We start from the raw sequence: 22,176 nt of genomic DNA on the forward strand, positions 1-22,176 counted from the left end.
TATCTATTGATGTGTAATTGTTTGGAAAAATTGTTTTAAAGCTTGATCACAAAAATATAAGTCAGAAGAAAAGGCCCTTGTTTCCTTCTGTCGTGGTAATGAATTATTTACAATTCCTTGCATACTGTAGCTATCATGGTTGGGCCAAACCTGACCAGATGCTTCCTCACCTATTGCACTACAGTCGTACCTCGGATCCCAAATGCCTTGGGAGTCGAATGTTCTGGCTCCCGAACAATCGAAAACCGGAAGTGAGTGTTCCAGTTTCTGAACGTTCTTTGGGAAGCCAAACGTCCGAGAGGGCTTCTACAGCTTCCAATTGGCTGCAGGAGCTTCCTGCAGCCAATCTGTAGCCGCGTTTTAGTTCTTGAACGTTTCAGAACTTGAATGGACTTCCAGAATGGTTTCTGTTCGACTTCCGAGGTACGACTGGATATTCTTATTGAAGAATGGTCTGAATACACCTGAGAGGCAGATGAGTTCATACTTACTGGTTTATTGTGAACACACTTTTCAGGGCTATATCCCTCCTCCAAACCAGCACACAGAGAGTGGCAGACCTTGGGGTTTCAAATTTCAGTGGCACCTCTGCAACGCTGAAATTCACCACCACCACTCCCACATCCCATTCTACATAATAGTTGTGGAGCCCCCATGGCACCCCCAAGGCTCCAGGTCCAGGGCAACCAAACCAGTCATGCTCCCCTAAATCCGCCTCTGCACACAGAGAAAATAAACCATGACCTCTGCCTTCATGTTTGTCTGATACAGAGATTGCAGCTTTATTTGCTCTAACGAACCATGATTAGTAAGCCAAGAACAAACCTTGGTTGCAGGTCCTGGAGTGTTAGAGGCAAAACAAACCATGATCCCAGTGATTTCAGTTCCTCTGTAATTATCTGTACCACCTGACAAGTTTGCCTGATGCTAAATATAAATTTTAAAAAATAATGTTGCAAATTCTATTCAAGTTAATTGACTAAAGCTTCACTAGATTAACTAATTGGTCCCAAGTTTAATTACTGAGGCTGCAAAGTTAAGGCAATCTTGTTTGTATTTGGGATTGCTTTAATAAGTTTAATATTGAATGAAAAAGAAATATAAAATACTATGTTTCATTTTAATAATGAGTGGTAGCTTTTTTTTATTAACTCGTGATTCCTTCAATAACTCATAAAGACAACCAATACTGAGGGTCTAGAAATATGTCAATATATTTACATTTAATTTAACTGAATGATAAAGTGGTTAAAGATAGTTGATTAAGGAACTACAATATTTAATCAGATTAAATCCAATTTTTGTCAAATATTTTGGTTTCCTTTTTATGGATGTGCAGGTGCTGGGTTGCCCTTGACTATCCAAATGCCAAGATTTCGGAAATGTAGCAAGGTACAACTGTGACTTACGATTTCACAGCCTAAGATTTTGATGCATCGAGATTTGGGGGTGGGAGTTAGGGAGAGAATAGGGGTGGCATTTACCCAACACTGAGCCTTCTCATGTTTCACTCAAATTAATTCTGAAGGGAACTCCTCACATTCCTGACCAGAACAATTGCTGAAATATTAGCTAAGCTACAAAAACAAACAAACAAAACCCCATTTGAGTCTATTTTATTTGTCCTCTTTTGTTCAGCTTGCTCCAGCGTGAAAGTTGCTATTTAAATTTCAGCAAGGGGCTGGGTATCTGTTCCAAAGCATCACCCTGAGAGCTTTTCAGCAGAATGTTTGCACAGTTCAATTCATTTCAAAATGCTCAGCAGAGCCTTCCCCACCACCACCTCACCACCCACCCCACTCTAGCCAAACTCACACCAGCAAACCTCTGCTCTCAGATCCAATGATGTAAAGTATAGGGGCCTGGGATACTGATCCGTAAAGCTCTTATGTGCAAACACAAGCCACTGTTTGTATTTGACTTCACACAGTCAGGACTCGATTGTGCAAAGTGCAAAGCCTGCTGCCAACCCGCTTTCAATATCTACACATCCATCCTCAAGCTTGCCAGAAATGCTTCTAAACTCCTCCCCACTTTTCCTTTGAAGAGAAGCAATCCCCCCCCCCCCCGGTGATGCAATCTCAAACATTAGCCAGAACTGACTCTACTATCCTTAAGGAGGAAAGGGAGAGTAAACAACCTGATGGCTGTAACCGCAAAGGAGGGAGGCAAAAGCTCTGCAGCTGTTCTGTGGGTTCTAAATGTCTAAGGATGCTATTTGGGGTGGACCAGAAGCCACTGCTCTTCCCAAGGGTCTGGGATTCTAGTACTGGCAGGCCCCAGGCGTGATACACAACAAGTTTTAAGGAAACGGCACAACTTCTTGTGGGAAACTCACACTATTTTAAAGGCAGCTTCTTTTCATGTGCACAGGCACCATAGAATAGCCCCACTATTGTGTAAGCACAGCATTCACTTAGAATTCAGCAGCAGTTACAAGAGACTGCCAGATACAAAGTCAGTACAAACCCTATGAAATAGCACCATGCAGATTGGGGCTGTAGTTAAATGCAACATAAATATGCAAATGAATTCTGATAGATAGTACTTTTGCACTCCAGTGGCATTTACTCTACACTTCAAAGGTAAAAGTAAAGGGACCCCTGACCATTAGGTCCAGTCACGGACGACTCTGGGGTTGCAGTGCTCATCTTGCTTTATTGGCCGAGGGAGCCGGCGTACAGCTTCCGGGTCATGTGGCCAGCATGACTAAGCCGCTTCTAGCGAACCAGAGCAGCGCACGGAAATGTCATTTACCTTCCCGCCAGAGCAGTACCTATTTATCTACTTGCACTTTGACGTGCTTTCAAACTGCTAGGTTGGCAGGAGCAGGGACCGAGCAATGGGAGCTCACCCTGTCATGGGGATTCGAACCACCAACCTTCTGATCGGCAAGCCCTAGGCTCTGTGGTTTAACCCACAGCGCCACCCGTGTCCCACTCTACCCTTTATACACTTCCCCTATTTTACACCCACTGGGAGGGAGGGAGAGAATATGAGAATGAATGCATTGGATGAAGTGGATGATACTAATCCTTAAGAGTTTCTACTATAATAAAATGTATGACAGTATTTAAAATAACACAAGACTCTGTGTTGCTTTTGCAGCAATACAACTACTCCTCTGGAAATTCTCAGTGATAACTTTTGATTTGTCCTCAATGTTCATATAAAAATTAACTCGAGACTGCCAGTAATTTAGGGCAGGAAACTTGCTCTGTGTTCAAAGAACTAGGCGGATGCTCAGCAGAATAATCATGATAGCTACAGTAATAATTTTTCCTTTCATCTTAGAAAAAGTTCTTATAATATTTCCTGTCTTGATCATCATCTCTGATTAAACACTAAGCGCTCACTGCAGAATGTGCTGGCTTTGGCTCCTAGGAATTCCTTCTTCTTCTGGAGCTCACTCACTGTGGACCAAACCACATATGACGTTAATAACATGGTTTGTCTTTGAGTGCAAGCTTTTTCTTTCATAAACTTCCAGTGTAGTGAGCCTGATCTGGATTGGAACCCTGGCACTGTCACTGTCTCTGTCTCTCTGTCTCTAACCTTCTGCTCTTTCCTAAAGTCCCAGCCTGGATCAGGGTCCTCATGCCTGCAATTTTCCTTGGGGGAGAAGCTTCTACCGTACATGAAAGAAGGCTGTTCTGACAATTTGCAAAGGGCAAAGGGCATTCTAAAATTTAGCAAAGCAATAACTGCCATAAGACTGGTACGGCAGTGACTGGTTTACTGGATTTTGGAATGCCCCTTGCCCTTCCAGGCAGCGTTTCAAGCTTATTTCTGCAATGTCCTTTGAAGCAAAACCATTTTTATTTAATGATGCAATCTCAAACATTATACAGAACTGACACTACTATCTATTATCCTACAGTGGGAAACGGAGAGTAAACAACCGATGGATATAACAAAAAACAGAAGAGGCCAAAAGCTGTTTGGCAGGGGTAGTCAATGTGGTGCTCTCCAGATGTTGTTGGACTACAACTCTCATTACCCCTGGTCATTGGTCATCCTGGCTAAGGATGATGGGAGTCGGAGTCCACAATGACTACCTCTGCTCTTTGGATAGGGTGAGAAGCAACTTTGCTCTTAGCAAGGGACTGCTGCTAGGCTTGGCAAGCCCCAAGAATGATGCACAAGGTTGACCAAACTACCCATATATTTTATAGGAAAATTATCCCATGAGTAAAAAAGCAGTTGGAGGGGTATATAGGGAAGATTTAAAGTGGGACAGGGAACTTGTGGGCCTCCAGATGCTATTGGACTTTGATTTCCATCAGCTGCAACCAGCATGGCCAATGATTAGGGATGGTGGACATTTGACAAGGCACAGGTTCCCTATCCATGCATTAAAAGGTTTCGTTCTTGGCCCAAACTTCTGGGGATTTAACCTGGTGTACAGGGTCATGTTTAAGGTGCTGGTTTTGACCTTTAAAGCCCTATGCGGCCTAGGACCCTCATACCTATGGGACCGCATCTCCTGATATGCCCTGCAGAGGACCTTAAGGTCCATAAATAACAGCACTTTGGAAGTTCCGAGCCCCAAGGAGGTTAGAGTGGCTTCAACCAGGGCCAGGGCCTTTTCAGCTCTGGCCCCAGCCTGGTGGAACGCCCTACCACAGGAGATCAGGGCCCTGCGGGATTTGACATCTTTCCGCAGGGCCTGCAAGACAGAGCTGTTCCGCCTGACCTTTGGGCTGGACTCAGTCTAACCCACCCTCTCAATTATTTATTTTTGATGGAACCCCTTATATGGGATTTGTATATAAATTTTCCCTTGGCTCTTTTTGCTGGCCCATGTAGGACCAGCATAGATAGTTGGCCCCAGTGAATATTTGACATTTTCTCCCCTTATGGCTTTGATTTATAGGCTACCACTGGAACGAGGCTGCATTTTAAGTGCATTTTCATGGACTCTGGCAAATGCAATTAACAAAATCAAACATAAAAAAAAATCAAATAATAAAAATGGCTGCTGATCTCACATCAGCATCAGGCTCTCTTGCTATGGAGTTTAGCAAACACCATTAATTGCCTAGAGACAGTATTACCCCCACACACTATTTATTAATACACAGTATTACCCACATACACTATTTATTAATATAGAATACTTTTAAAGCATCAAATAGCACTTCAGACAAGTTTGTTCTGAATCCTAGGAGGATACAGATAATCATTAAAACCGGTATACTTGTTACAGTGACTAACGACAGATATTAAAGCCAAAGGGGGGGAAATGGCTTTGGCCTTCTTCAGTCACTGAGATGTGAATAATCCCAAATGTAAACATGAATTACCCGTAGTTTTTAAATGCCACCTTGATCTAGGTCAAATCTGGATGTGAAATAAGTGTGTTGGTTCAGTTATCAGCTCCTAGATCTGTGCCATGCTCATTGCAAAAAAATGCAGATGTTTTCATGAAGTTTCAAACTAATGAAATGAGAGAATGGCATTGTTTACATTTAAAAAATAATAATGTGGTGGGCCTATTAGGAAATAACCCCTCTACATTGTCTCACTGCAAGGATGCCAAGGCTAACTGGGCTGGAAGGCAGTGCTATTGCTTGCTTCTCCCACTTTCCCAAAAGTGTTAATGAGAATCCCAGCAGTGCCCCTCCTGCAGCTGCTACAGGCTAAAGGAGATAAATTACAGCTCTAGAGTGTTTGCACATTTTAAGGGTACTTAAGGACTTCCCACAAGGGACTGAAAATGCCCTTTCCCACCAAGACCATATCACTAATAACTTGACCCTGTTAGCCCCTCGGATGCTGGTACTCTAAGCACTGGGGGAAGCAAAACCTTTGAGATGTCACAGGATAAGCAGAGCACAAAATTAAAGTAACTTAAACAATCTCTCCCCCCCCCAAAAAAAAATAGGGTTCTCAAATGTGAAAACGAACCGCAGTCTTCACAAGGCAGTAAAGGCGATAAAGTCTGTACACAACCTGCATGCTGAAAATTATTATTAGATCTCTCTGTAGCAACCAGTTCCCAAGATTCTGTCATATCCCAGTGTTGACAAACTGGAGGATGTCCAAAGAACTCCCTTGCCAGACAGATTTGCCTGGCACCATTTTTATTAGCTTTTCAGCATCAGTTGAAAACTTTTTTATTTGCCCAGGATTTTTAAATTGGTGTTGTATATTTTTTATGCTAAACTTTTAACTGCTGCTGCAGTTCATTATTCTCAGTAGTTTAGGGCATTTACTGTGTTTTCTGTTCAACTCTCTTGAGCTCCAGTGCCAAAGAGTTGCAAAGATATGTTCAGACAGATCATTATGAGTTATTCCAAATCATAATGAATTAAAGTTAAATGATTTTTTTAAAAGAGCCAGAACAAATTGTCTTCATAAATCCCTTCTGTGATCAATCAGATGACTATCCCGAAAAAAATCTTTTATTTATTTTGTACAGTACTTGCACACTCAGGAGCATTAAACCTTAAATAACCTTGTGTTGCATGTATCTTCTGGGCCTCAAAGCTCTGATAGCTCAGGGAAATGCTCAATAAGTGCGTTTTGTTTCATTACCATCAAGTGATCTCATAGGTAGAACTAATACAACGTAGTACCAAGGGGCTGGTTTTCACAACCCTGACTTGCTGTGGTTTTAAATTACAGATGCTTATTGCCTCTGGCTGTGACCACTGAATTAGTTTTCCTAAACTTGAGCCCAACCACAGACTTGAGAAGCACTGAAAGCATTTGCCTTGCAAGTAAGTATTTTAAGTGTTTTCAGCAATAAAACACCCAAGTAGGACATTCTTCATCAGGAGTGGATTAAAACATCAGCAAACTTTGCATCTCATTCTCGAAAACAAGTTTCTCCGCCCCTTGGAAATATTCTTCAAGAGACCTCCCCAGCCTGAACTCTGTAGGAACATTTTTTTGTTTGCATGCATGAGACACAGATGGGAAGTTTATGAAGATTGCATGGAGCTCCATGTGTGTTGCTTTAGATTATATAGATAGTGCTACTATATAATCCCATTTATGGGTTTTTTGCAATGGAAAACGAAATTAGTAAATTTTCATTGCAAAAAACCCATATATGCCAGATGATACCTTTTAAGTATACAGTGGTACCTCGGATTAAGTACTTAATTCATTCCGGAGGTCCGTTCTTAACCTGAAACTGTTCTTAACCTGAAGCAACACTTTCGCTAATGGGGACTCCTGCTGCTGCCATGCCGCCGGAGCACGATTTCTGTTCTCATCCTGAAGCAAAGTTCTTAACCCAAGGTAATATTTCTGGGTTAGCGTATGTAACCCGAGGTACCACTGTACATCATTTGTACCTCAAAGCTGCAGCTGAATTTAAAATCTTGTTATTTCACTGAGGGACACAACTTCACAGCTATGCCCTTCTCTTTTAGACTTTTTCTAGAGCAAATTTGTACTTGAGAACACTGAGCAGAAAAACCAAGTTTTCCACTCCAGAATTTTAGCAATAGCTGGAAATAGTATACTGCTGTGCATTCATTCTCTTTACACACACATACACACACCCCAAACAGTAATAGTAAGATGGAGTGTAATGTCTGCAGCAGGGGTGAGGAATCTCAGATCAGGGGGCCCAAATGTCCATGATGGAATGTAAACTTGGGCTGAAAAAGGCTCCCTACCCCTTCAGGTTCTGAACCCAAGCGGGTTGTGAAACATCTCAGTAGAAAGAACGCAATGTGTCTGTCGTTTAATTCAATAAATCATTAAGTTTGTTGTACTAGCCAAAGGCATTACAATTTGCCAGGCTGCAAACCATAATAGAAAACATTCACCAATAATATAAACAAACATCAATAATATGAAGGAAGAGAAACTGGTAATACTATCAGCTAGCTCAGACCTGGCTCAGCTTCAGATTCAACTTCCAAGTCTCCAGAACAATTTATAGCAATGCTGAATCGTTTAATTTGATTCACAACACAAACCAAAGGCTATGTAATATTAGCAAAACAAGACAAGTATGTTCTCAAAGGCAAATTGAACCATACTCCACTACAAGAACTCAACCAAAATGTGGGAGCTGATGTCTCTCAACAGGAACAAAAAATCCAACAAACAATCTTGCAAGAGCCCATGCATGTCTGTATTTAACATTGTTGTGACATATTCAGCTGTATTCGTTTTCTAAAGGAATAAATCTCAATGAGCCAAACAACAGCCATATGGTGACAATATTTTGTTTTGTTAACAATCCTGGTGTTCAACAGCAAGACAAAGACATGAGAAATATCTTTAAAATCACATCTGAGTACCATTTAATAGAATGGAAGTGCACTTGTGCAGCAATATTATTCTGCAATATTATTCAACTGCAAATCATTCAAAGGCCAAAGAAAACAGCACTCACTGCCCATTAAACAACATGATCCAATAGTGACAAATGAGTCATACATAGAGGGTGGAAAAGCCCTATACTTTTTCCTGCATTGGCTTATACAGGAAATAAAGGCACTGGAATTCATGGGTGAGCAGCTAGTTAAAGGACTCAGCACATAAGCGTCACACAAAACACTACCAAACCCTTCTACATTCTAAATCTTATATCAATAATCCAAAAAATGAGAGAACAAAGGTACAAGATCTACCGCAGAAGCCACAATCAGAAATCTCATTCAAATTGTGTCCAAAAGAAAGATTCAATTTTTAAAGTTCCTTTTGTAGTAGATCTTGTACCTTGTTCTCTCAATTTTTGTATTATTAATATAAGATTTAGAACGTAGAATAGCTTGGTAGTGTTTCGTGTGCCACTTACGTGCTGCTTACTTCATACTGGTCTACTACGAGAATTGGCAGCATAGGTTCATTTCTTCGTTAAAGGACTCAAGCAGACAAGTTAAGATTTATTGAAAAAGGGAAAGAGGGGAAATTCAGATTAGAGCCACAATGTTTGGGAAGAGAGGGTTAACTCTGTCTTTCTTTTCCATTTCCCCATCTGAATTGATATGGTGAGGTGCAAAGAGAAGTTCTGGGAGCAATTCAAAATGGCATGGGGGAAGAGTGTTGGCCCTCCTGCACAATCCTGCAACCCAGAGCCTAACTCTTCCTCCTTGTTTTTGTATTATCCAACTACTTTTTCAGTATTACAGAAGCAAGGATTTAATCTATGCTGCACAGAACCTTGCTATAGTGTGACTAAAACCTAGGGGAGCGAACAGACTAATCGGAAATATTCTGCAATAACACCCACAATCCCTTGTAGTCATCCTTGTGGTTTAAGAAACTCAAAGGGGTGAATGACAAGTGGACAAGAGTAAAAAAAAAAAATGTCTCAAAGTGGCCTGTATGAAACACAGTACTATTCCAAAATAGAAACACTGAATGTACTCTTGTTACTTACGGAAAATACTTTAATAAAAACATTTTTTTAAAAAAAATGATAGAAACCTGTTTGGTCCTTCCACAGCATGACAAATTGGGAAGGGAAGTGTTTGAGCAAGGCACAAAGCAATGACAAATCAAAAAGAAAGGGACTGTATGAGTTGGGGTCATGGCTGATGCACGGGCAATGACTGAACTGTTCCATCTGTGAACTTTTTTATAATTACTTAAGGCTCCTTTGTAGGTTTTGAGTTTTGTGGGGGGGGGGTTAAGGATACAATCACACATTTAGCAAAGAAATGATTCCTTTACCATTCTCTTAAGTTATGTGAGAGCCTGCGGAAAACAAAATGCAGAAACAAGAAAAAGCTTCTCCAACACAATTTTTTTAAAACAAAAACCCTCAGAAAATTTAAAATATTCTCTATCCAAATTACAGTTTCTCCCTTTTTGAATAAATAGTGGCTCTCCTTTTAAAGATAGCTGACACACATACACCTATTAGGAGGGGTTCTAGCTCTGTATTTATGCATAAACAGCAGTTTGTGCTAGATGGCCTATAACCTGCCCCCCAACTCTAATGTTTCTCGTGTTTCCCAGGAATAAATGATAGTTGTTTTACAGGTACGGTAATTGCAGCTCAAATACTGGATAATTCTGTCTTCAGTATGTGAATGAAAAGTGTTGAAATATAGTTACTAGTTCCAAATAGATACAAATATTCTTAATGGTACTCTGTTTATATAGTTATTGTTACTAAAACCGATACAGTATTCCTTAGAGCAGGTCCCTAACTTTGCTTTCTCAGAAGGTGTCTCTTCTCAGGGAAGCTTGTTACCAGGTTAGTGTGTTTCACCTCTAACCCCTATGCATGGGGAGTGAAGGCTGCAAGTTTTAAAGATTCAACCCGAAGTTTAATTACATGTAAACTTATGGAAGATTTTGGAAGCAAGTTTTATTTGCGGGGAGAAGGCTTCCATGCAAACCTTCCTTGGCAACCTGAGTTGCTTCCCTCTTCCAACAGTAATCCTAAACAAAATGCATTAAAACCAGTCAAAGTTTGCTTTCAAATTCACCTGCTTAGCAATGAGACTGAGAAAGAAATAAAGTTGAGTTTTTAAAAGTGTTTCATTTCCCCCAGAACACTTTAAGCATTTTTAAGTGATGTTTTATCACCTTATCAATTTCCCCCAGAAACAGCACACACCTGGCACAACAAGTAAGATAATCCCGATACACCCCAGTCCTCTCTCTATCCAGGGATCGCTTGAGGCCAGTCAACCTTCCTCTCAGTCTCTCCGACTGCACCCTTCCCTCTGTGCTTTTCTGACTACAGCAAAAGAGGACTGAATATTGTGCCTGCCTAGGCCCGCCCATCACAGATCAAAGAAATCGGACTGGAAGGATCTCTTTTTTGAATTAGCAGAGTCCCACAGCAACGCCTGGCCCCTGCGACCAGGCAATGGCACAGAAGGAGGGAAGGAAGGGCTCAGCTCAAAATCTAGGCAGAGTTCACCGGGCTGCGCAAACTCGACCTTGGGTTGGATTTCGAAGAAGAGTTTGGATTTGATATCCCGCTTTATCACTACCCTAAGGAGTCTCAAAGCTGTTAACATTCTCCTTTCCCTTCCTCCCCCACAACAAACACCCTGTGAGGTGAGTGAGGCTGAGAGACTTCAGAGAAGTGTGACTGGCCTAAGGTCAACCAGCAGCTGCATGTGGAGGAGCGGAGATGCGAACCTGGTTCCCCAGATTACGAGACTACCACTCTTAACCATTACACCACACTGGCTCTCTTCAAAGCAGCGCACCACTGTTGGGACTTCCACCAAACCACTAGAGCTCCCTAATTTTTTACTCTCCCTAAACTCTAACTCTGTCCCCCTTCTCAAAGTCGCTTTGGGGAGACAGTCCGAGAGAGTCCCTCCTGCCACTTTGCTCTGTGCTTCCTATACAGGCCCCGACCCACGGGAATCTGGTGGAAACGAGCCTGCAAGCACATCTTTTCTAAGGGAAAGACCCACTCTGGTCTGGCCTGGCTTCTTTCTTTGGGGGAGACATTGTGGCTGAGTGAGGTGAGGAGGCCAGCCGGGGTCAGGCATGATAAACCTACCGTTTGCCCTGCCTTTCCTCCACCAGTTTGTTCCTCAGCATACCAAGACTATGTTGAAGAAGGGGACCCATTAACTTTGGAAATTAATTTCCTGCCAGGCTTATTTTAACTAGCCGAAATACTTGGACTGAAGCCGAGTGAGCTGAGGAAACAAGTACACGGGATGAACTGCGTTGTGAGAAAGATTGCCTTCTCACAGCTTTGCCAGAATCACCTTATATCCCTGATCACATCCCTACATGCTCCTCCATGGATCACAAGAATAGTGAAGCAAAGAGCATCACTGGGCAACTGCCGAGGTGCCTTCTCTTCAATCCAATCGTCCCTTTAAAAAACCTGGGATTAAGGGTGGGGGGGGGGGGCAGAAAGCGAAACACTCCAAGGGTTCAGGACTTCAGCTTGTTTTTGCGCAAGACTGCTGCACCACTAACAACTGTCCTGAGGGTTAGAAATTCAGCAGGTCAAGTTTTCCTCCACACTGGGAAAAGCTGTGTCAATGTATTTTTTGCCTCTTGTGCACAATGTATTTTTGTCTCTTGCGCACAGGTGCACAGGACATTGGGGGAAAGAGTGGGGAGGAGAGGAGCCTTAAAATGGTGTGTGGCTTTACTTGAACCAGGGTTTAGCCACCTATTAAGAAATACAGGAGAGAGCCTTTCTGCACATGCCGAGCATGTTTGACTTCCCAGCCAGGTCACAAATCGCTCACCCATTTAGCATTATACAAATCTGCCTGCAAGGACAGCAGAAGGTTCAGTCCCGGAAACTGGTTTTAATACTAAGGCTCAGAATCAGGCCAGAGACTTGCAACTCATTGCTAAAACAAACTGTTCTGTTTGCAGACAACATGTAAGCAATATCGCCAATAAACAAACTAACATAGCAGAGTGCCTCTGAGCATGTACGAAGCCTCCAGTGCATAAACCCAGACATATCCCACCTATCTGAGATGGGTCAGGCAATTATTGCAGTGTGGGTGGGAGGGAATCAACTGCATTTATTGCAAGACACACCACTGTATATTTTGGCGACTAGCGCCCCCCCCATGTGAACAGACTCCGCTGAACAGGCTTGCAGCATTTGGCCTCCCACAGCCCCTCATATGGAAGGTACCCCCAAGGGCCATCTAGTCCAACCCCCTGCACTGGAGGAATCTCAACTTGGTGTAGCCTCCATTCATGGCCATAGCCAGCTGCTCTCACCTAAATCAGGTAAATAAATAAAAAATACTTAACTAAAATTACAAAACTGTAGAAAGATTGTGACAGATTTTTCTAACACCTGGGGTAATTTAAAACAACTTTAAACTCTGAATCTGCTAGACAGAGCTAGGCAGATCAAGACAGATGAGGAGGAGGACAGGTGCGTGCCCTGCCTCGCCCCCCCCCATATAAATCCATGCCCCCATCCAATATGAAACCCTGCCAGTTCCTGCTTAGCTTTTGCAAACGTTCTCGCAGTTTTCTCGCTGCGCCACTCCGAGGAGCCCCTTTCACACCTGGCTCTCTGCGTGCGCACCTGTGAAGAAGCTGCGATTACCAGAACCCTCCAAGTCTCCCTATTTTCCCAAGGACAGCCCCGGATTTACAGAAGCCATTCCGGTTTCTGATTTGATCCCGGAACGCCCTGCTTTAAAACATCTCTACATCAGAGAAATCTGGAGGGTACTATTAGGATGGGTCCCTATTCTCATAAGGTGAAACCGTTGGAAGGTTAGACCAGGAGTCCCTCCTCCTCCTCACTCACCGACGCACTCGTTGGCCTCTCGGGCGGTGGCCCTCTGCCAGGGCCGGTCGTAGTGGAAGGGCTTGCAGCGGTCGCACTCGGGCCCGGCCGTGTTGTGCTTGCAGTCGCACACGAGGTTGTCGTCGCGGTCGCGCACGCAGCGGGAGGCGTGCCCGTTGCACTTGCAGCGCCCGCCCACCTGCAGGTCGGAGACGGCGTAGTAGTAGGAGTCTCGGGCCAGCTCCGAGTCGTCCTCGTTCTCGTCGCCGAAGGTGTGCAGGCGGCTGAAGACCACCTTGATGTCGGTGGCCGTGACCCAGTCCTGCAGCACGGGCGAGTTGTCGAAGTCGTGCGCCGAGGGCCGGCCGTCGAGGGTGCTGAAGGCGATGAGGCCCCCGGCCAGGGGCCTCATGTCGGTGTGCGAGTCGGTGCAGATGGCCTCCTGCTCGTTCTGCTTGGTGATGGCGGCGCGGCTGGGCCGGTTGTACATCTTGCGGCACTGCGTCGAGTAGAACTGGAAGGGCACCCACGTCTTGCCGAAGTCCATGGACTTGGCGATGGCCATGGACTCCGGGCGGGGCGAGCAGAACTGGAGGCTCACGTACGTCACCTCGAACTTCTTGCCCAGCGCCAGCGTCAGCGTCACGTTGAGCGGGTGCTGCACGTAGCTCTCCGACTGCCAGCACGTCAGGTTGTGCGGGTTGTTGAGGTCCGTGAGGTAAGCGGCCGGGCGCGCGCGCTTGGGGTCGGCCGCGTCGCACAAGTGGCAAGTGCGGCTGCGCTCGTCGCCCTTCTCGGCCAGGACGCAGTAGCGCGCCTGGGGGCGCCCGCACGTGCTCGACACCTTCACCTCCTTGCCGAAGGCGGCGTTGACGAAGTCCGGGATGCAGCGGCGCGGGTGCCCGTTCTCGTCGTAGCAAGGGTCCGGCTGAGGAGCCGTCTGCACCGCGAACATGCTCAGGCCTCCGCCGTAGCCGCCGCCGCCGCCGCCGCGCACGCCCTCCGCCAGGCAAGCGGCCACGGCGGCCAGAGCCACCAGCGCCTCCCAGCCCGCCGGAGACATCCCGGGTCGCCGCGGGAGGGCGCGCGGAGGGCGAAGAAAGGGCGGGAAAGCGAACCTGCAGCGGGGAAAGTGGAGAGAGAGAGACAGAGAGAGAGCGCGTCAGCGTCACAGGTGCTGCCACTGAGGTTGAATTAAGACTGGCGCTTGCTTGGGCTGGCCAATGAACAAGTTTGGGCGGAAGAGCAGGAGCGGGCAGTGGGCGCCTTCCAAGCTGACCCAGCGCCTGCCGGAGGATTAAGTGACGGTCGGAGTGGGAAGCGGTGGGTGTGGCAGGGCGCGCGCGCGCGCGGGGAGGAACCTGCGAGGCAGAGCGCGCGAGCCGCTGACCCACTTTTGACGGACAAGCAGCACCGCCCGCCTCTTCAGGCCGAGGGAGATTCCCGCTCAGGTTAAGCGGGGCTGAGTCAGCCGAGTTTTAAGTTGAGGCCCTTTCTCGCGCTCTCCTATCAAGTCCCAACTTTCATCCTTGGAACCTGCGAAGTATTCATAAAGGCGCTCAAAAGAGCCTTCAGCGTTTTTCCTGTGTTTTTCTAGGCGCTAGACCAGCGTTTCCCAAAGGTGAGTTCTCCAGCCGTTTTTGGAATACAACTCCCATCATCCCTAGCTAACAGGCCCAGTGGTCAGGGATGATGGGAATTGTAGTCCGGAAAAAACAGCTGGCGCTAGAGAAAAGTGGCACGTGGCACACTATCTAAAGTGTCGACTCGAGAGTAAGGCCCGTTGAGCTGTGCTTAAGCGGGAGAGAAGGTGAAGAAGTCTCTGCTGCATGAGCCAAGTGTCACTGAATCCACATCGCTACAGATAAAGCTGTATTATACCACTTTAAATAGCCATGGCTTCCCTGCAAGAGTCCTGGGAACTGTATGTGGTTAAGGGTGTGGAAAGCTGTTAGGAGAATCCTGTTCTCCTCGCAGGGATACAATTTCCGGAGTTGCCGATTGATCGTTAAACCACTCGGGAAATTGTAGTTCTGGGTGGTGAACTGGGGTCTCCCAATATCTTTCAGCACCTTTAAACTACGGTTCGCAGGTAAATGGCGTTGCTGCTGCTACTACTTTAAATATATACTGTACCGCGAATGGGGCCTGAGAGTGAGGACTTGATTCAAGATAAAATGCTACAGATTTTATCTTGCCAGCAACATCCTTTGTCCTAAACGGTGGAGGAGGAGATGGAAAGGCGTTCCGCTGAAGCCAAGAGGATGAGGATTCATCGACTCCGAGCAAGCAAAACCCCTTGCAATCCGGGAGATGGGCGCCCGCACAACGGCTTGGATAGTGCGCGAATTTCCACGGCAAACTGTCCAGTGGCTTGAGGGGTGTGTGGCGGTTTCGGCAAGCGAGAAAGCAGATGAGAGAGAGCCCCAAGCTACCTTCAACTGAAGTCCCACTGGCTGGAAAGAAGTTATGCGGAACCAATAGGACTCCGTTTTAAATGGACGACGGGGCGCCTTCAGACTGAGTTTTCCTAAGGCATGCCAGTACTTCGACCACCTTCATAGACACCTGCTATTAGCCCTTCTGAATATGGGTCCCCATCCCACACGCTTCTTCCACAGAGAGCGCCTTCCTTCACTCTTGGGAGGGCCTTGCCCCGGAAGATCCAGAGGCATTTAAAGCAAACATACGCACCTCATTTTGATGCAGGCAGAATATTTAACAGCCATTAAACTGTTCTGCAATTAGGGGAAATTGGGCGGGAGAATTTCAGCTGGCAGACCCAATTTATTCAGGTCTTCGAAACCCATGCACGTGGGCAGTCCCATAATGTCTGGAACTTTTTACTGCGTAAATAAGACCCAGTGATTTCTGGTGCATCTGAACCAGTAGGTTCTCTCTTGGATAAATCTAGCGCAACAGTAATGAAGTTCGGGACGCAGGACCCTTGGTGGTGCCTTCTATGCAAGGGACTAACAGCAGAAAATCGCTTGTGGGGCTTCCTTACATTGCAAGTGGCGTTCTGGGCAATCCTAAACAGGTCTACTCAGAAGCAAGTCCCACTACGTTCAGTGGTGCTTATTCCCGGGAAAGTTTTAGAGGCTATCCGCCTTGGAATATCACAACCCTGCAGCCTGAACCTGTGCGTGGTTCAGCCCTTTCGGTGGGAATCTCCCAAGCGAGGGTGCCTTCGCTTCTATGCGACACTAAACCAAGCGATGTGGCTTACCACCAGGCTTGTGGTTCTGGTTGTCAGAGGATGAACGAGGGAAAGTGGAAGGTGAGGAGAGAGGGGGCTCATCTGAGATCCACATCCACAACCTAGTTCGTCCATCCTACCAGGGTTTTAATCGGAGCCATTCAGCGAATGCTGCTGCTGCTACTAGTGAGTAAGCCCCATTGAAGACACTGAATCTGACTTCTGAGTAAACATGCACAGGGTCGTACTGCACATATCTCTTAACGAGAGAGAAACGGAAAGCGGCGGATGGGACTCCAAAACGGCTCAGGGGGGGGGGAGAGGCTTTTTTCAGTTATTCCAACTGTATTGGCCAAGAGAGCAAATTGCTCTTTCCTTCGCTCGAGAAAACTCGCTGCCCGCGCCTGCTTAGGAGAAGGCGACTGAGCTTGGGGCATGAGCTTTGAAAATGCCGCCTGAGTTTCGCTCCAGCGTCACACACACACACCCTAGCAAGAAGGAATCTGGGCACACTGGTGGCCGAGAGAGAGAGAGAGAGAGAGAGATCGACGTCCGGCCCACAAAAGTTGGAACAAGGCATGCGGGAGGTTCCCCAGCTCCGGGAAGCATCCTGCAGCCTCCGGCGGGGATGTCCCTGATCGGTTCGAGCGAGACAACTTCTCCGGAAGCGCCACCCAGGACTCCGTCCCTCGCACCGGAGGATCGTAAAAAGGCAGACCGGCCAACAGTTCATCTGTCTAAAAATGCCGCGCCGCACAGTGACTCTCTGGAGTTTCAAGCAAGTGTTTTTCGGGGCCCTACCTGGCGACGCGAAAGAAGGAACCTTTTGCGCGCAAAGAGGTGGGCTCTGTCCCGGCGTGGCTCTTATTCCCGGAGAGCTGAGGCAGCCGCGACTCTCTTAAGGAGACCTCCACCCCCCCTTCCCTCTCGCCTCGAAGCTCCCTTCCGCCGCCCTCCTAGGGTCCCTCCGAGCTACCTTGCTTGGTTTGGCAGCAGCAGCCGCAGCTGCTGGGGGGCCGGCAGTCGTTTCGCGCGTGGCGGACTTGGTTCCTCGGCGGCAGCTGCAGCCAGCGGGCTTCGGTGGCTCAGGGGTCGCGCTCGCTGCCCATCGTCCGGCCCCAGCGAGCGGCCAGGCTCCGTGGATGCCCGGAGCTAGTGACGCGCCCGGCTCGGGCCGAGGCTGAGGTCATCCCGGAGGAGTGACACCCCGTGGGCTCGCGCGGGGGAAGAAGCGACGACATCCACGGGGGGGCTGGCAGGGCGCGCGGCGGGAGGGAGAAGGGGCGGCGCCGGAGGGGGAGGAGCCGGGGGAGGGGGAGTTGGCCAGCCCTGCAGGATCGGGCCCTCCTAGGTGGCTTCCTTCCCCGCGAGCTCAGAGGGTCGAGACTGGGCAGTCAAGAGCCGTTCCGCGGGGGAAAACCGGGTGAGCGAGCTGCCAAGCTTTGCGGCCGGGAAGGAGGGCGACGCGTGAAGCTTCTGTCCCGTGGCCAAACCCGAGTTTGGCTGCCCTAAGGGAGACCGAAGTGCCTCGCGCTCCGGCTAGCGTGGAGGAGCCCGGGAGAAGGGAATCCCGCGAAGGCAAAAGCCTGGGCTTCGTCCCGACGAACTGCTGTTGGGGCTCAGCTCCTGCTGGTGGAGTTTCTAAGGAAGGACTGGGTGGATCCCAAGCCGGTTAGCCACCTGGGGCAGGGGGAGGGGGGCAAATCTTCTCGCTTGGTAAATCAGACACCCCCGAATTCCCGTGTCCAAAAAGATACCACGCACAGGGGCCTCTTTAGCTACCTCAGGCCGCGTTGCGCTGCCAAACTTCCCACCAGCCTAAAATACTTAGTCGAAAATACTCCGCCAGACAAAACACGCAGCCATCCAGCTGGGCTCCAGAAAGCCGTCAGCCGCCCTCCTCTTCCCTCCTCCAAGTGAACTAAGCGTCTCTGTTGCTCACCTCCCGGGGCAAACTCGTGCGAGTTGTTAAAATACCCAGCGCCTTCTTCCTTGCTGGAGGCAAAACGACAGTGTTTTGGCAGCGAGGATCGTCAGAGTTGCTTTCTCTTCCCACCACCCGGTGTGTTTTTTCTTGCCTTCCTTTATTCCTCCGATGTTTAAAGCCGACTTCGAGCGACACACCCACACCCCTGGTTGTTCCAGGGTGTCGAATCCTGTCAACCTGTCTATTACCAGCTCTTCCTGCTGTTCGTCTATTACTTGCATAATAAATCCAGCTGCCTTTTATTGTGCACCCAATTATGTGCTCATTACAATTCCTTGGGGAGGAATTCCGGTGTTATCTCTGTTCTTTGGGCAGACCTGTGTGGCGAAATCCCGTCGTTTCCTAACAAGTCCTAGCTTCCCACAAGCACCTCACTCGCTCTTATGGAGCGTTTGTCGGACTCGTTGGATACAGAGGGTGAAGTCTTGGCTCCATCGCCAATTTCTCGTACTGTGTGCGTATATGTGATTGTAGAGAAGTACTTTTGTATATTGGGTTGTGTTTGGCGGTGGCTAGCCAGCCTAGTTTCGCCCAGACTGCGTGTTATGAAATGTTATAACTGAATACACGCACTGCGCACACCACGATCCGTTTGTTTGGGATCCCGTTCAAAGGCCGCAAGCGACTCGCCAAGAAAAAGGATGAAGAGGCATCACACGCACGCAAATTCCCAGAGCCCATTCGCTCTCCAGACTCTTCCGAGAAAGCTGGACACCACCACCTCACCTCCGCTTCCAGAGAGATTACTTCTCTGGCGCTGTTGGCCGGGAAATAAGTTTTATTGCAACATCTGAAAGTGACGACTCCTAGCACCGATTCCTCTGCTAGAAGCCGCCCTGCCTAGATCCCTCGCTACAGCCCAGGGCCTAGACGTGACCCACTCCCAGTGCTGATCCGTTGCTTTCTCAGTTCTGTCACCCGCAGCACACCTGCCAAGGGCTACAAGACAACCAACCCTCCCTGAAATTCCCGCTTCCACGCAACTTTTAAAGGCTCGAGAACCCTGGTCTCTTCCACCTCTGCAGTAGAAATGCGGAGGGATGGCAGCTCAGAAGAGGAACTGAGTCTCCCAGGGGAGGAAAGGTCCGCAATGTCGTAGTAAGGTTCAAACCCGGCACGAGATTTAAAACGGAGTTTTCCCAGGGCTGGCAAGGGCTGCCTTGTTAAAGCCCAAACCTGCGTTGGGATCCTCGAACTCAGGCCTAGAAGGAAAACCTGGTTCTTCATTTTAAGTGGGTGGGGAACAGTGGCGAGGAGAAGGCACTCTGTACATGCTCAGAGGTACTTTTCTTTATAGGTTGTCCCGTCTGTTTCATTCGAAAGAGGGAAGGTGATATGGTCACAGGTGGGAGAGGATTCTAAATGGGCGTGGCGAAGGATGAAGGTGGAGCCACGAGGCCCATAGCGTCTGCAAAAAATAAAAAATAGAAATCCTCTTCTGACACAACGCCTGGTCACTCTCACGAGCGCACATACACTGATGCACTGAGATTTAAATTTGTTCTGTTCGTGTACGTACACAGAGCATGAAGTTGACTAGGCACTGTGTGAAGGCAGAAAAGCCTGTAGACAGGAATGCACAAGTACCAAGAAAAAAGGAGATTGCTTTCCTCTTGAGATGCAGCTACCTTAGTCTGCAGAAGAGGTCAACTCGCACCTGCCCTTTTACAGTCCTAGTCAGTCGATCCTCCCCCGGCCCTTATCCTTTCTCTTCAAGCCAGCCTGTCGGTCAGCTAACCAACTGAAATTGCTTGGGAGCAGAGTTATTTTCCACATTTTTTTAGCGAGGGTCTGTCCACTACCTCTGGCAGATTGGATTGGGACACCTTGGTGCCTGTGCTCTAGCCACGCATCCGTATCCTGCACGGAGGATCCTTTACAACGGGAGATGCGCCTACTCTCTCCAGAAAGACACACACACAAAAATCATAAACACAGAGTAAGCTGAGATCCGCCAGCTGATCGAAGATTTGGTTCCGGGTGGAAAGGGCTAAGGATAGCGATGGACGGGTGTTTTTAACTGGCAGAAAAGAAACTACAATATCAGACTTCTGGAAGAAGAAAAAGCCAGAAAGGTAGCCTTGTTCGTCTGCTATAGCAATAATAATTAAAAACAAAAACCCACGCCTCCCCCGCTGCCACCACCAAACTAAATTAGAGGCATTGTGACACAAACGTTTGTGTACTGGAATCCACTGCTGCACCTGAGGCACGAAGGTTTATGCGCAGTTGGCGAAGCAGGGCATGTTTTCTACAGGGCTGTGGGGACCGGGGGAAAGGTATAAACAGTGAAGCCGAAGGTACAGTCAGTGTCTGCTACATCTCTATGCAAAAGCTCAAATGTATATAAGATCAGCCGCTGACCGAGCTTTCAGTGCGCAAGCTGCAGTAACTGGCAATAATACAGTCTTGCAAGGTTCGCCATGTGCTAATTTGGTGCTTGTAACGTATGTATAAACGGGAGGGCGTGTTGGGAGACCCTTAGATCTCCGCTGGGATTAAACTGCCGAGTAAACTCCGGAGAGAAGTTAGAAGGTTCCCATCGATTTGAGGCGCTGGATGCTGTGGCTGACAAGCGGAACGCGCTCGGCAAACTACTTGTAGGAGCTGACTCAGTTAGTATGTGGGTTCTAGGAGGAGGCAAGGGCAGTTGGGGGGTTCCTAAATCGCAGGGCGGATTGCCTTGTAGTTAGACAGCGCAGCAAAACGGGCTCCAGCCGGCTGCCAAGGACTAGCGGGTCCCTTAGCACCCTGTTCCATTATTCCAAATCACCCCAAGCAGCACATTTTCTTGTAGCTTCTTTAATTCTAAATAGGCCCGAGTTCCTACTTTCATACAAACTTCCTTCTGCCACAGCGATCTATGAATTAATTCGTTGATTACAGATGCAGAATACGGGGCCAAGCGCCTCTCTTTTCAGTCTGGCCTTGGGCCGGTTCCTATCCAGGGTGACTTCTGCAATAATAGTTGCTGTTTGTAATTAAACTGTGAGTTGGATGATGTTTTTGTTTGTTATTCATTCATTAATATATAAATTAACTTGCAGCAACGAATCTCAAAACGCATTACAAACAATTTCAAAGGTATCACACTCACACACATACACACATAATGAGATCCAGCCAAAATTAAGTGCTTTGAAATCCATTTGCTTTTAAGCCGGCGACACGAAGCGGGGACCTATAAGCATGTTCAGCAGGAAGCAGGACCAGCTGAGCGCACTAGGGTCTAGGCTACATACTAGGGCAGGTCTGTGATTCCCTTCCAGGAGCTTTTAGGACTTTAGCCTTACACAGACAGCTAACTTCCTCACACTGAAGTCGATGGGGCTAAAAGGTACTTAACGTCGATGGGCTCGAGCTCCGAGTTTTTGCACAACGAGAGCCTAGTTTTTTTGCTTTTTTAATGTGCTGGTGATAGTCTTGCGAGCAATGGAAGTGCGTTTCTTGTTTAGAAAAAGCCACTATTTCTACAACAACAAACAAATTGTAATATTTAGTGGAAAGCCATTGTGAACATTTCTCCACTCAGGCACTGTAGAATTAATTTCGTTTCCCATGAGATGTACGAGTAAAGGGCGGTATACAAATTCAATTGGTGATGATGATGATGATGATGATGATGATGATGGTAATGGGGCCCCTCTAGATACCCGTTTCTCCCCCATCCCGCCTATGAGGCTGCTATGAAAAACACAAAAGATTTTCACTCTCAGATTTTCAGGACTGATTCTTAGTTTTAAAGGTAAACTATTCGTTTATTCTAATGATATTCCGATCGTTAAGGTGTGCATCGCTGCGCTGGTGGAGCCAGTGTCC

General features: G+C 47.4%; 1 protein-coding gene across 4 annotated transcripts in view; it reads right to left on the reverse strand.

The window, feature by feature from the left end:
• NTN1 (netrin 1) overlaps nt 1-22,176 on the reverse strand; it is a 127,566-nt gene that overhangs the window by 92,489 nt on the left and 12,901 nt on the right. The window contains exons 1-2 of one of the 4 annotated variants that reach the window (XR_014164227.1): nt 17,347-17,603; nt 13,193-14,289 (exon numbers count right to left, since the gene is read on the reverse strand). Coding sequence is in view for 3 of the 4 variants with exons in the window: in XM_081895207.1 (XP_081751333.1) it covers nt 13,193-14,234 (1,042 nt within the window). In the remaining variant the exon portion in view is untranslated. Of the gene's footprint in view, nt 1-13,192; nt 14,290-17,346; nt 17,606-18,312; nt 18,555-22,176 lie in introns of those variants that run through there. The other 3 variants (XM_081895207.1, XM_081895209.1, XM_081895208.1) reach the window with 3 other exon arrangements.

Source organism: Podarcis melisellensis (assembly GCF_964234715.1).
Source record: "Podarcis melisellensis genome assembly, chromosome: 2".
Classification (NCBI taxonomy): Eukaryota; Metazoa; Chordata; class Lepidosauria; order Squamata; family Lacertidae; genus Podarcis; species Podarcis melisellensis.